This window comes from Apodemus sylvaticus, chromosome 5, assembly GCF_947179515.1.
Source record: "Apodemus sylvaticus chromosome 5, mApoSyl1.1, whole genome shotgun sequence".
Classification (NCBI taxonomy): Eukaryota; Metazoa; Chordata; class Mammalia; order Rodentia; family Muridae; genus Apodemus; species Apodemus sylvaticus.
In genome coordinates this window covers 14,710,651-14,723,782 of record NC_067476.1, presented here as the reverse complement: position 1 = coordinate 14,723,782, position 13,132 = coordinate 14,710,651, and the positions used below count along the sequence as shown (strand labels likewise).

The following is a 13,132-nucleotide window of genomic DNA, read 5'->3' as shown; positions in this document are numbered from 1 at the left end:
CTGTGCAACTACACTGTATTCAAACACACTTAGTCAGGTGTCTGAAACAGGCCCAGGTCTCAGGCCACAAGCCTGCCCTCACCAGAGAAGAGCCAGCACCCTAGGAAAAGCCTTAACCCTGGGCGACTCTTCAAAAGCCCAAGAGACAATGCTGACCTCAGCCTACAAAGAAACAGAGGCCAAGATTCCCACCCTTGTAGTGTTCTCTGGTCCAGTTCCTTATCTGAGAAAGGAGGGACTCTTGCCCTAAGAGGAGGACAACAGGACTGGGCACACACTGAGGAAGAACTCACTTCCTACGTCTGAGTTGTAAGGGAGGTTAAGGTGTCCCCCTAAAGACCACACGATTCCGTTCCAGCCCTGGTCCCACACTCTGGGCTGCTGGCTGGCATCCCTCTGCCTGTCCCACCCACTGCTCACTGGCTTGCCTGCTGGGTTGCCCCACCCCAGGGACTCTTGCTGTGTCCTCATTAGGCTTCCAATGCCTGACTTCTCTGGCTTGGTTCAACCAAGTTCAACATCCCAGCTTCAAGCCCTTTCTTCCATGAAGTTTCCTCCAGAGCCCCTGAATAAGCAGGGACATTTGCCAGGACATGTTGGGAAATTTATCACATTGTAGTTCCTTTGACAGGTAGGGGACTTCCTATGGGTAGGTTGTGTCTGTCTTAGCTCCAGTGTTCAACGCCTCAGAGCTCTTGAGCCAAAGTCCCCAAGACCCCAGCAGCCAAGTTCAACCACATCTGATAGAGGTCAGCCCAGCTAAGACAAGAGCAGACCTCCTCAGTTCAGATGCTGGTGAAGGGGCCATCCACTAGGAGAAATGTTAAATATGATTTAAAAGTGGGTGGGTGAGCAAGATACTCTTCACCTGCTCAAGGCTAATTCCTAAAATTGCCCGGAAGCCCCTCCATCCGCACACTCTTTATCAAAGAGAGGACCCTATGGGCTCCCTGAATCTTCTGTGGCAGTATTGTGGTCCGTCCACCTGGTCCTTCTGAGACCTTTTCAAACTTGGCAATTCAGTAGCCCCACATTAGGTAGCTCTCTAGGAACAGATGCCTGGTCAACATCCATTCCATTCTGGGAAGTAGATCCTCAGTCACTCACGGGCCAGCCAGACCACTGAAGATCTGCATTGAAGTCTGCTACTCAGCAGGTCTGACCAGGGCCATCAAGCCTGCAGGGAGGAAGGGAATGACTCAGCGGCCATCCTCACCAGCCATTCCACTGAATGCTCTTCTACAAGGAGTGCTTCAGCCCACTTCCTCCTCCCCTCACAGCCCCTGTGCTAATCAAGCCCCACAGGTCCCACACACACATCCAAAATCACTTTGGCAAGTGACCAAGACACCTGCTACCACTCTTCCGTCACTACTAACAAAATCCTATCATTTAACGCCCAGCCCGTGTTGTCCCTGGTCGCTCCAGGCAAACAGCCCACATCCATGCTGCCTGTGGCCTATCCGCACCACACTGCCTGCCTGTCTCCCTAATTCTCACCACGGCCTGGTTAGGACTAAGGCACAGCACCCTATACAAGAGAAGTAATATGCCTGACTTCTTGCAGGAGCAAGCAGCTGTGGACAGGTCCCACTACAGCTCAGGAGCCCAAGGCTGACTGTTAGTCCACACTCCGGCCCCAGCTTGGCCTTTCACTCACCCCACAGAAGCCATCGGGCACTAGGGAGGGCAAGGGCCAGAGTGAGGCTCACCGCTATTTGTGAGCCATGCATTCCACAGCCCAGGAAACGTGGGCACAGGCAAGGGGGAGCCTCTGTTGGAGGCAGAACCACCCCAACAGCAGCTCATTGTAAGACCCAGAAGCAGGAACAAGGGGGCATTGTCAGGCTCCTGGGGCACAGCCTTATCCGATAGCCTGCCCGCCAGCCCACAAGCTGTTTTCCAACTCTGATCTTTTTCTCTTAAAAGGTTAAAGACACAGAAGTTTCCTATTATTTCAATGAAGGAGGGGGTCCCAAAAATGAAAAGCAAAACTTGTAACAATTGGGAAGTTCACTTGACCAGGAGTAGGCTCACTAGCTGTAGAATGGGTGAGTTTACAGTAAGACTGTTGAGTAAAGGGGGGCTCAAGGTCACCTCCCAAACCTCAAAGGGACAGAGGAAGCAGCTGTGTGTGGCCCAGGGCATGGCTGGGGTGGGGAGAAGCCAGCTCAGTGCAGGCAGGCTGTCTGCAAATGGGACAGTGAGAGGCCAGGAGCAGGCCGGGAGACCCTTTAAGACACTGAGAGGGGCGGGAGGGATGGCTCAGAGGTGAAGAACACTGGCTGCTCTTCCAGAGGACCTGGGCTCTATTCCCAGCAACCACATGGCAGCTCACAACCATCTGCCACTTCAGTTTCAGGAAATCCAGTGCCCTCTTCTGACCTCCACTGGTGCCAGACACACACGTGGTGTCCACATATGCATGCAGATGGAATACCCATTCACACAAAATACTTTTAAAAGCCATATGGCAGGAGCACCTGCACTCCTGGGTAACGAATGAGTCAGACAGGTAGAGAGTGAACCTGGAGTAAACATTCCCACCTGAAGGAACTCTCCTGAATGTCAGCGGCCAGTAAACCCGTATCAGCCACGCCTACACCTAATAAAAACAGCTTACGGCCTAAGTCATTTAGCCTGCTGGACCTGCTTCCCATCTATCAGTAGGGGACAGACACAATGCTCATGAGGTCACTCATGCCAGTGCCAGGAACCACCATCGGTCACTTGTGGCCATCCTCTCGCTCTTTACCCACCTCTCAGCGTGCAGGCTTCAGGGAATGAGTGAAGATGGTTCCAGGATGGGCTACCCTTCTGGCATTTCCCAAGCTGTTGCCTATTCATTCCCTAACCACTCAACTTCCTTACTTCCTCATCTGAGGAAATGTGACAGTCTTAGATGCCTAAACTCCAAGGATGCCTCAATAAATTTTTTTAAAGCCATAAATTTCCTTCAGTGAATTGAAGGGGAAAGAAAAGTATACATGGGGACTCCATTAATATGGCCTGGAACAGAGAAAAACAAAAAACAAAACCATGAACAAAGTTATGTCTTCAGAGTTGATGCCTACCCAAAGATGAGAAGTCTGACCAGTTCTGGAGCGAGAGCCCAGCAGACTCTCTTGGCCTCAGCAGCTACAGTCCTGGAGCACATCAGGACAAGGGCACTGACCTCCTGGGAATCAAGGGCTGGACATAAGCTGAGCCGTGCCTTGTTGGGAACATCTCTTCTCAGCCCTGTCAGGCCTGAGAACTAGCTAGCTGCTGAGGTCTAATCCAGCAGGAATCCCAGTCTGAGGAAGGAGAATTCAGCTGCCTGGTGGTTCCCTAGGTCCTGGGATAACAAACAACTTCCTAAAAAGGCAGAGCGGCTGGCCAGTCAGCCTGGGGAATTTCCTGGGAAGAAAGCCTGGAGGGATTTGTCTCTCTCAGGCCTGGACTTGAAGTAGCAATCATCAGGCACCAGGATGACACTTCCCTTCATATATGTGGAGGCCTTCTACCTCCACACTACCCGCTGGATCTCCACACCACAGGGCTGAGAATATAAAGAGAACCCAACCAAATCAGGACAGCCCATGACTGGCTACAGAGCAACCCAAGGCTGGGCACCAGCTGTGTCCAAAGGAGGCGGACATGCTTATTCCAGTACACATATCAACTTACCACCTTCTCCAACAACCACACACAGAAGCAGACAGTACAGCAGGTAAACAGGCCACTGAGCCCAAACTCAGTGCTAACTGTCACACGCCAAAACTCGGAGAAGGTGTGGCTTCACAAGTCCAAACAGAAAGCTGTGGAAATGGTGGCCTGGTCACCCTGTCAGCCTAGTGCCCCAGCAAGGGTCTGTGTCACCCATCTCACAGAGCAAGGCCAAGGAGCTCTGGTTCCCATTTTAACTCCACCCTTAATTGACTTGAGACCTTGGGTCAATCAGTTTTCCCTCAGGTCCCACAAACCCTAACAAATTCCCTCTCTTCTCCAGGTTCTTTCCTCGTGTGCTGAGCTACCAGAAAAGTCCTATGTCACTCCCAAAAGTAGATGCAGGAGATGCTCACCACTTCTAGGGCGACACTCTTGCTCCTATCAGCAACAGTGGCACGGTAATGCCCCCCTGCTGCCTGGCGGGGACTTAGGCCAGTGCTGATCTCATTCTTGTTCAAAAGGTAGCTTCCAGGAAGCCAACAGATTCCATCCTACCCACCAGAGGAGGCTGCAGACCTCTGAGATCACATCCGCCTTCACAGCTTATCTCCTTGAGTCCCGGGGATGGGGCAAAACCAGAAACCTTTCAGTCTAACCCCCCACCATCCTGCAACCTGAATAATTTTGCGTTTTTAATCAATAGCTGTCAGACTTGTCAAATTACTTTGGGGACCACAAAGCAGTTTTTAAACATTCATAAACCTCAGTAGAACAGCGAAGTGCCCTGAATTTTAAGAGAATCCAAGAACACTCATGAACAGGAGCGGAGCGATCCCAAGGCAGCTGAGGCCAGCGGCCCGCTGTGTAAGCTCTACCCTGGTTCCCAGGAGAAACTCCAGGCTTAGTCTGCCACTCAGAGACCAACCTCTCACCCTGCCTGTCTCCCCAGGGAAAGTGTCTCCACCTGTGTCCCCAGGCAGAGTCCATATCCCTGCATGGCACAGTAGACACTTAGGGCTGTGACCCCAGCCACCTAGCTTGTCATCCTGCCGCCATCATCTTAAACTTTCTAGGGAAGTTTCAAGGCCCTGGCCACGGTGTTCTCAACTCTGTGAGTGAGCGCAGTGGACATGCCCAGGGACATACCTGGGCATCCCTTTAGTCTGGTGTGGGATGGTTCCTGAGTGTCTCCCAAGCCTGCTACAAACAGAAATAAGAACTCTCATAGAGAATGATCATAAAATAAAACAAGAATCATCTAAGAAGGGAGTATTCCCATTCCATAGAGAGCAGCTTACCACCTTGACTAATTCAACCTGCAGCCCTCTGCTCTAGGAGGCCTTCCTTCCCTGATGATGGAATGTGGGGTGCAGACAGCACCCCCTGCCTTGTCTTCTCTACCCAGGACCCAGGTGCTATCCCACGTGGTTAGCTGTTCCCATTAGAGTGACAGTGACCTGAGGACAGCTGCTCTCTCCAAACCACTGGGCCATACTTCTATACTTCTGATAACTGGTTAAAGGTACTGGTCTCAGCAAATTAGACTTGGGCATGGAAGCACATGCAATCCTAGAACTTGGGAGGTGGAGGCAGTGACGAGGAGCCCAAGGCCAGGCTCTACCACATAGAAGGTTCAACAACAAAAACCAGTAAGCAGAACACCATGACCTGGGCCAAGCTAATAAGCCACGTGTTGGCATTCGGGCCTGCAGCTGCTGTACAAGCTCCCCAACAGTGTTCTGCTCTGTGGGCCTGTGGTTGGCCTCGTGGCCTCCATGCCCCCTCTAGGCTCCCTGCCTCGCTCTAGGCCTCCTGTCCACTCTCCAGCACTTCTCTGATGCTCCTGGTTTCCCTGGCCGCTGACATGTCCGAAGGCCTTTCTCTACTTGGTCCAGATCTTTCCTCCCTGTTCCTACTGCAAGGCTCCTAAAAAAGGCTTCTTTGCCAAACGATCCCAGACAACGTCACCAGCTCTGCCCTCCCCATCCAGATAGGCTCAGAAGGACAGGTCACCTTGGACAGACATCCTAAAGATTTCTATTTATGGAGGACACATCTTGGAATAGGCATGTACACTGAAACTCCAGCCACCAGCTCAAAGCAGGTGCCTCTTCAAGTCTAGCCGCCACCAGGGATGGAAGGCTTTGTGGCCACACAAGTTCTGTCAGCAGCCTCTAGGAGATAGAAGCAGCAGACACAATGGGGAAGTTGCAGAATGAAGGAAATGCGGGCCAGCCTTCTCACCTATCAAATGGGCTATCCTGTGGTTACACTACACTGGCACCTACCTGTTCTGAGCAGAGAATATAATAGCTGAATGCCTCCCTTATAGCATCCTTGAGCCTGCAGACTCCCAGAGGGCAACAGAGCTCACCTCAAACTACAGGAGAAGCCAGCAGCACTCACTACCAGCAAGCGGTGCTCCTACACTGCAAGACGAGAAACTCAGGGGGAACCATGTCAGAGGAAAGCAGGGCTGTGTGCTCTCAAGTCCCCACGCAGCCATCTGCTGCTAGGCCACACACCTAGGAAGCACACCAAGGCAATGGCTTCACATGCCTTTTTGATTCTTATATACCTGGCCATGGTTAAGGAAACTGAGGCTTGGAGACGGCTGTCACAGTCCCTCTTTTTCCCACACCAGGGACTGGATATACTTGCATGGCCATTTGTCACCTGGTCCAAGGGATCCCAGCAGATCAAGCCAATCCCCTTAAAGTAGGTAGGTGTATACTAGGCCAGCAGCTGGGCCAGCTCAACCCTTCCAGTAACCACTCTGTGCGGCAGTCCACCTTTGCTCATGGGAAGCCACTCTGGGTGGGTACATTCATTTCCTGTCTGAGCCCTGTTTAGTGGGCACTTGTAATCCCAGTACTCAGAAGGCTGAGGCAGGAGAATTACATTTCAGACCAGCCTAGAATATAGGCTACAGAGCAAGATGCTTTTGCAATAACAGAAAGGGGAAAAAGAGGAAGGAAGGAAGGAAGGAAGGAAGGAAGGAAGGAAGGAAGGAAGGAAGGAAGGATGGATGGATGGATGGGAGGGAGGGAGAGAGAAGAGGGAGAAGGAGAGTGAGAGAGGGAGGGGGAGGGAAAAGGGGGAGAGAGAGAGGGAGAGGGAGAGGGAGGGAGGGAGGGAGAGGGAGAGAGAGAGAGAGAGAGAGAAAGAGAGAGAGAGAGAGAGAGAGAGAGAGAGAGAGAGAGAGAGAGAGAAGCAAACATACACGGATCCTACCATTTCCACAGGCCTCTCCAACTCACAATGAAAGCTGGCTTTAGCCAATGCCACAATTCCTGGCACCACCAGGGCAAGGGAGGCTTGGGTATATGAGCTCCAATCCCAAACTCTTCCTGCTTGTCTGCTGATGCTTTAGGTTTTCACCAACCCTATGGAAACCGTGTGCTGAAATGTACCAACTGCCAAGTAACTACAGGAACTCCAGGTGATAACAGGGCCCTGCCTGTCCCCTGGTGATCCCATCTGGGTGACAGTGAGAAAGGCACCTTGCAGGCAGTCTTACCTGGCCCTAGCATGGTAACATGTGAGAGACAAGAAGGCTCCCACTGAAGACTACCACAGCAACAGGATCTGGTGTCTGACAACCTCTCCAGCGCAGCCAGCACACTCAGCACCGACAACTGCAGGAGCCAGGCCGAGGGGGATGAGCAAGGTGGGTGTGCTGGAGGGAGATGGTAAGGCCCAAGTGTGAGCACGCGCACGCGGCTCCACCCAGCCCAGCTGGACAACCAGAGCAAAGGCCAGGCTCCTCAGAGATCAGAATGCTCTGCGCAGTTCCTGCCATTTCCCTGTTCACAGGCCACGGGGCCTGCAGAGGGCAGCACTGCCACCCTCACCCCCAACTAAGAGCAGCAGCAGCAGCAGAAATACTGCCCCCACCCACGCCACCCCCTTGTTGGTCTCCTGCTTAAGCCAGACCTATCCTAACTGCTTCCAAGTTCTGGGCTAGTAGTACCTATCTGGGTAGAGCTGCCATTACTGGAAACTGTGTCCCTCTAGGCCAGAGGGATTAAATGGCTCTTCTGCTCAGCCTCTACTATGGCCACTTGCCATGCTGAACAGAACAGACTTTTACCAAGCTGGGGACAGAAGCTGGAGTAGCCACCTAGCCGGTGGCTGTTCCCCGCCAACCTCTGTCAGTCCAGCTCCGTGCTCTAGTTCCAGATACAGCACTCTAGTCCTACCCACTGGGACCAATCATGGCTAGTTAAACAAAAAGCCGTGTTCCAACTCTCTGTAATGTTCTCTTAAAGGGCCAGTGTCCCAATCAAGTCTGCAGGAACTTAAAGGTACAGATCCCTTTTTCTTTACAGGAAGCAGGAAAAGTGAAATAACAGCCCATGAGTCATGATCAGATTAGCAGCCTTGGGCTTCTAACAGAGACGTCAGACAACATTTTTAAGAGTCACAATCTAAATTTCACTTAAAGGTTCCAAAGCATGTGAAACAGAAACAGTAAAACTAATTCTCATGTAGAGACTATAAATGGGAGGGAACACTGCCAGTTCTGAAAAATCACTCCTTAACAGGCACAAGCCTTAGTTAGCACTGCTAGCATCGCCTGCTGCACTCCCCAGGAAGGCAGCACCACCTTCAAGCACTCCCCCTTCTTGTTGGGCACAAGCCCAACAAGATGAACAAGCTGAGGTCAAGAGGAAGCTTCTCCAGGAGTCCACAGCAGATTCAGCTCATAGGACAGCGTAAGCCAAGGACCCCACCCTGCAGCAGCGCTCTCTTCCAAAGGACCAACTTTCTCCTGTCCCGACCTTAGGTCCCACAGAGCCGTGTCCTGCAGTGCCTTTCTCGTCTACTAAGAAAGGATGGCACTAAGTCGTGTTTCTAGAGTGCCAGCGGCGGTGGTTGAGCCATAAAACCCTCCAGTCTCTTCTGCTACTTGCTCTATCTTACATCAGACCCAAAGGGAGACACATGCTAGGCAGAGTCATGAAAGGGAAGAGGACGGCTGCAGGTTCTGCAGATGCACGGGCATCAGAGACCCCCAGTTACTCCACACACACAGGCTGTGTGCAGAGTGACAGGTGAGAGCCAAGGCCTTTTTAGCCCAAGACTCAGACAGAGTCTGCCCACAGGGATGGAGCAGACCCACAGAATGGGGCTGGGGGGCTCTTCTGCCTTCCCCAGGCTGGGGCAAGGGAAGAGGAGGGAAAGCTGCTTGGCTGTCTGGACCCTGGGAAGGCATTAAGAAGGGAGAGTCATTCTGGCCCTGAGCATCTGGGTTTAATGGCAGCCGTGTGGCCCACCTTGGCTGGGCAGAAGCCTCAGCCCAACAGCACAGGGCACAGTCCTGAGGACCTCACTTCCTGTTTCTACAGTATGAGCATAAGTCCGAGGGTCTGTGGCTGTCTGCACCCACACCTGAGCTGTGCCTCCTGCTCCCACATGCTCTTCAACAGGTGGCACCTCTGAGTCTCCCTCAGTTTTCTCCTTTGTAAAATGGACTGTTTCAAAACAGCATCTACCTCCTAGGACACAGAACAAGCCAGAGAACACCTAGCACAGGCCAGTCTCCAGCTTGCCTGACCTGACGGAGCTGGGCATGCTGGGAGGCACAAATCAGAGACAAGCTTCCAGGCAGTGACTGCGGAAGCATTCTTTTCCCCTCTGGGAAAGAATTTTCAGGGAGCCCTTGCAGGATGACTATGATGACTGCCTTTCCCTGGAGACAAGAAAGCCTGAGAAAGGATGGGAGCTAGCCAAGTCTTTTGAAACAGCAAACAGCCTGCTTGGTGTCCAGCCCAACTGAGGCCCAGTGAGCAGGCAGAGGGAGAAGGAGCTCTGGGCTGGGGCTTGGGGGTGAGGCAGCAGAGGATTCACCTCCCCAGGCGGAGCCTATCTCATGCCGGACTTCTGGTTTGTACATATAAAGTGCTGCGGAAGCCATAGGAGCAACCTAGGCTGTTGGGCATAAGAGCCTCCCTCGCGGCCAGGCGTCCCTTCAACACAAACATCCCAAGGCCCGCTGAGCTTGAGGTCTGCGGCTCCTTGGAGCCTGATGCCTCTGATTTTCGTATATGGCAGGTCCTAGGTAGCAGGAAGGCCTCCATCCCTGGACAGTCTATGGCTGCTTCCTGGAATGCAGCAGGAAAGCCAGCCCTGGACTAGCAGGGGAGCCTGTAGGCCTCAGTCACAACTCTGGCCATGTTTCTTAGTAACTACAAGCCCTTCAGGTTCCAGTGACTCAGTTTCCTCCTGTATAAAATTAAGAAATACAGCCCCACCTGGAGACAGCACAGGTAAAATCAATGGTCAAGCAATGCAGAAAGGCACTTAACAAGCAAACGGGATCCCCAAACCTCAGACATCTCAGTCCTTAACTGTGCAGGCGCTGAGAACCTAGCGGGCCTGTCACCCACCAGGCTGCAGTGCCCTCACCCTGCACAACCAAGCAAACACATTCTGAACTCTTCAAGGAGCTAGCAATCAGAGTCTGTAAAGACCTCACAGTCAGCTGGGCATTCCTAAGGAAAGAGGTCTACATCTCTCTGAGAAAGAGGCCACAGACCCAGCAGGCCCAGATCCAGGGGGAAGCATGGAAGTAAAGAATGGGGGTGAGGGGCAGGGGCAGTAGGGTCCTTGCAGCTACAGAACCAGCTGGGGGGAGGGGAGGGAAGGGGGGAGGAGGGAGGGGAGGACCATTTGTTGTTGACACTTGGGGGATGGGGATAGTGCTTCTCTGGATAGTCTGCAGGTCAGACCACTGAGTGAGCTAGTCACCTGAAGGACACAGGTGGGAATCACTTAAGACAGCCACTGAGCTTCCCGTCTCCCGCTTCCTCGTTCTGCTCAGCACATCGGGCTTCTCATCACCAAGCCAACAGCAGGCCCTTCCCCACAGCAGGGACCCTCATTCTCCACAGGTCCCTCTGTCCTAACTGTCCTCCAGTCTCTCCAGGGCTCAGGGTTTGGAAGCAGGAAGCTTCCCTCTGGTGACATCACCCACACAGGCCTTGACTACTCCAGTGTGCCCCTCTCGGTGCCCCTCTCACCAGCTTCGCACCATGCTCTCCCTGACTCCCACCTCCCGGGGAGGACTAGCATGCTCCAGAGACCCTCAGGCCTAAGAGAGGGCCAGCAGCCTCTCTGTACAAAACTGTCCCACTCCACAAGGACATCAGAAAGCTCACTAGGAAGGCAAAAAACAAAAAAGCAAACAAACAAACAAAAAAACCCCTCCAGTGGGCGCGAGAGAGCTGGCTCAGTGGGTACGAGCTCTGGTCTAGTGCTCTTGCGGAGGACCCAGAGTCGGTGCTCAGTAGCCACATGGTTGCTCACAACCATCCGTATCCGTAGTTCCAAGGGACCGGACCGCCGTGTACACCAGGCACATGGTACACAGACATTCACTCACATACTGTGTGTTAAAACACTCACACACAGTAAGTAAAATCAAACTAAAACAACAGCAGAAACCTGGTGATTCCTGGTAACTGCAGTAGGACCAGGCAGGCTCTGACCCCTCCCCAGCGGAGACTGAAGTCTGCTCTAAAGCACTTTACTTTTTAAGTGTGCACCCGTGCCCACATAACCCAACAAGGCCGGGGTTCTTGGGTCCCTGCCTGTCTTGGGGGTGCTGTACCTGCGACAAGGGTTCTTTCTCTTTCTGTTTTCAGAATAGACTGTTCTTGTCCTCTTGGACTCACTCTCCTTCCTGGACGCAGCCCCTGCTGGGTCCTGCCCGGCCTCCATCACTCCACGGCAGACAATTGTCCATCACTCCACGGCAGACAATTGGCTCCGGTCAGAGCATCTTGTGCATTCAGCCAACAAATATTTACTAGGTCCTAACTGTGTGCCAGGTCCTGTTCTAGGCACTGGGATACAGGTGCTAAACAAAGGTGGTCGGCCCCGGCTCGCAGACAGGTATGGCTAACTTATTTTTACCTATGTCTTCTATAAGGGAAGCTGGTGTGGCCATGGCTGTCGCATCTGTCCTAAGAGAGTGTTTAATATGATGTAAACTCTATTTATTAACCACCATATGCTTACCAGAGTAGCCAAGGAACCAAGCTCAGAAAGCCAAGAAATCCAGAGCTCACCCCCCTCAGGTGAGAAGGCACACTTCAGAGCCGCCGAAGAAAGGGCGATGCAGGAGGCCACAGTACGCAGAGAAAGCCAATCCTAACCCTCAGCCTACGGAAAAGGAGAGATGCAAACTTCTGCCTTGGGTTCTGGCGTCTAGCTCCAGTAGGAAGAGAAGAGTCTGCTCTGAACCCTTTAACTGTTTGTTAATGTTTGCATCAGAACAAGTTTTACAGTAAAGCCTCTCTCCTCCAACAGCGACCACAAGAGACAGATTAAGACTTTGAAATCTTTCTCCAAGATGCTGCGGCAGGGCGAGCCAAAGGGGCTGGGAAAGATAGTGTGAAGTTTTGCTGAGAGCCTTGGAGGAAGCGGCTCTACGCCCCTTTCAGAGGCTGCCTTCCCAACCTGCAGCTTCTCTGGACCAGGATCAAGAGCCAGGGCATGGGGCACTCAGCTCGCAGGTGCCCCAAGCTTTACCTGCTGGTTTCCTGGTCCTTGTCCCCCAAGGGCAGGGCTGGGCTCTTAAGGCATGAGAACCATCTGTCCAGCAACCCAGCCCCACGCCTGTATTCCAGCGCTCTCTAGAAGCAGGTAGTAGATGAGAGATCTGGGTTAGGCCTCAGTTCACCTTTGCAGTAACTGCCGACCATTCCTTCTACTGCCACACCTCCAAGGAGAAGGAGCCCTCACCTCCAGCCCCACCCCCCACCCCACGCCTGGCTGAAAGCACAGGACAGGGAGCAGGAGCCCGTGTCCTCTCCCTCCTTCCCTACACATCCAAGCACAGACCTTGGCAACAGCAGGAGTGTAGGCCTCTCTGCTGACCTGGGCATCTGAGGCTCAGGAGTCAGATGAGGCTTCCGAGGATGGCTGGGCCTCCAGACAGTGGCAGCTCCAGACCAGCACAGGATCTTGCCAAGGTTGTCACTGAGGAGTCCAAGGCCACAGAGGCCCATTCCCAAGGGCGGTGCAGACCCAGGTGGCCAGGATGGACATTTAAGAAGTGAACCCAAAGGGTTCCCCTTTACCACGGCACATACATATCCGAGTCCACCATGTTGAAACTCTCAAAATGTCTTAAACACACAGAGGCGACAACATCTAGAGATTTCCGGGTTCTCCAGAGAACAAGGAAAATTAAAATCTTCCATACAGTAGCCTTCAGGTCCAAGAATTCAAAAGGGCTCTGAAAAGTAAACAGCTTCTCCTAGCCAGCAGCAGGAACCTGCGCCTACGGTAGGTGCAGGACCAGCAGGAGCAACTCCAGGAAGCCAGGAACACTGTCCCAGAGGCCCCACAAGCACCTCCCCTAAAGTGCTGGCTCTGCCCTCTGGAGTCCCGCCCCGGGCCTTTGTGCTAGCCAATGCCCGCAGCTCCAGTTGGATACTGGTCTCAGATCAAAAGCTCAAGGGCTCTCCCC

General features: G+C 53.0%; 1 protein-coding gene across 9 annotated transcripts in view; it reads right to left on the bottom strand.

The window, feature by feature from the left end:
* The window catches only part of Dab2ip (DAB2 interacting protein), a 145,041-nt gene that overhangs the window by 26,214 nt on the left and 105,695 nt on the right, over positions 1-13,132 (bottom strand). The window contains exon 1 of one of the 9 annotated variants that reach the window (XM_052182347.1): positions 12,502-12,786. The exons of 7 other annotated variants lie outside the window; for them this stretch is intronic. In XM_052182347.1, the coding sequence (XP_052038307.1) occupies positions 12,502-12,668 (167 nt within the window). In that variant the 5' untranslated portion in view covers positions 12,669-12,786. Of the gene's footprint in view, positions 1-7,171; positions 7,362-12,501; positions 12,787-13,132 lie in introns of those variants that run through there. One more of the 9 variants, XM_052182349.1, reaches the window with a different exon arrangement.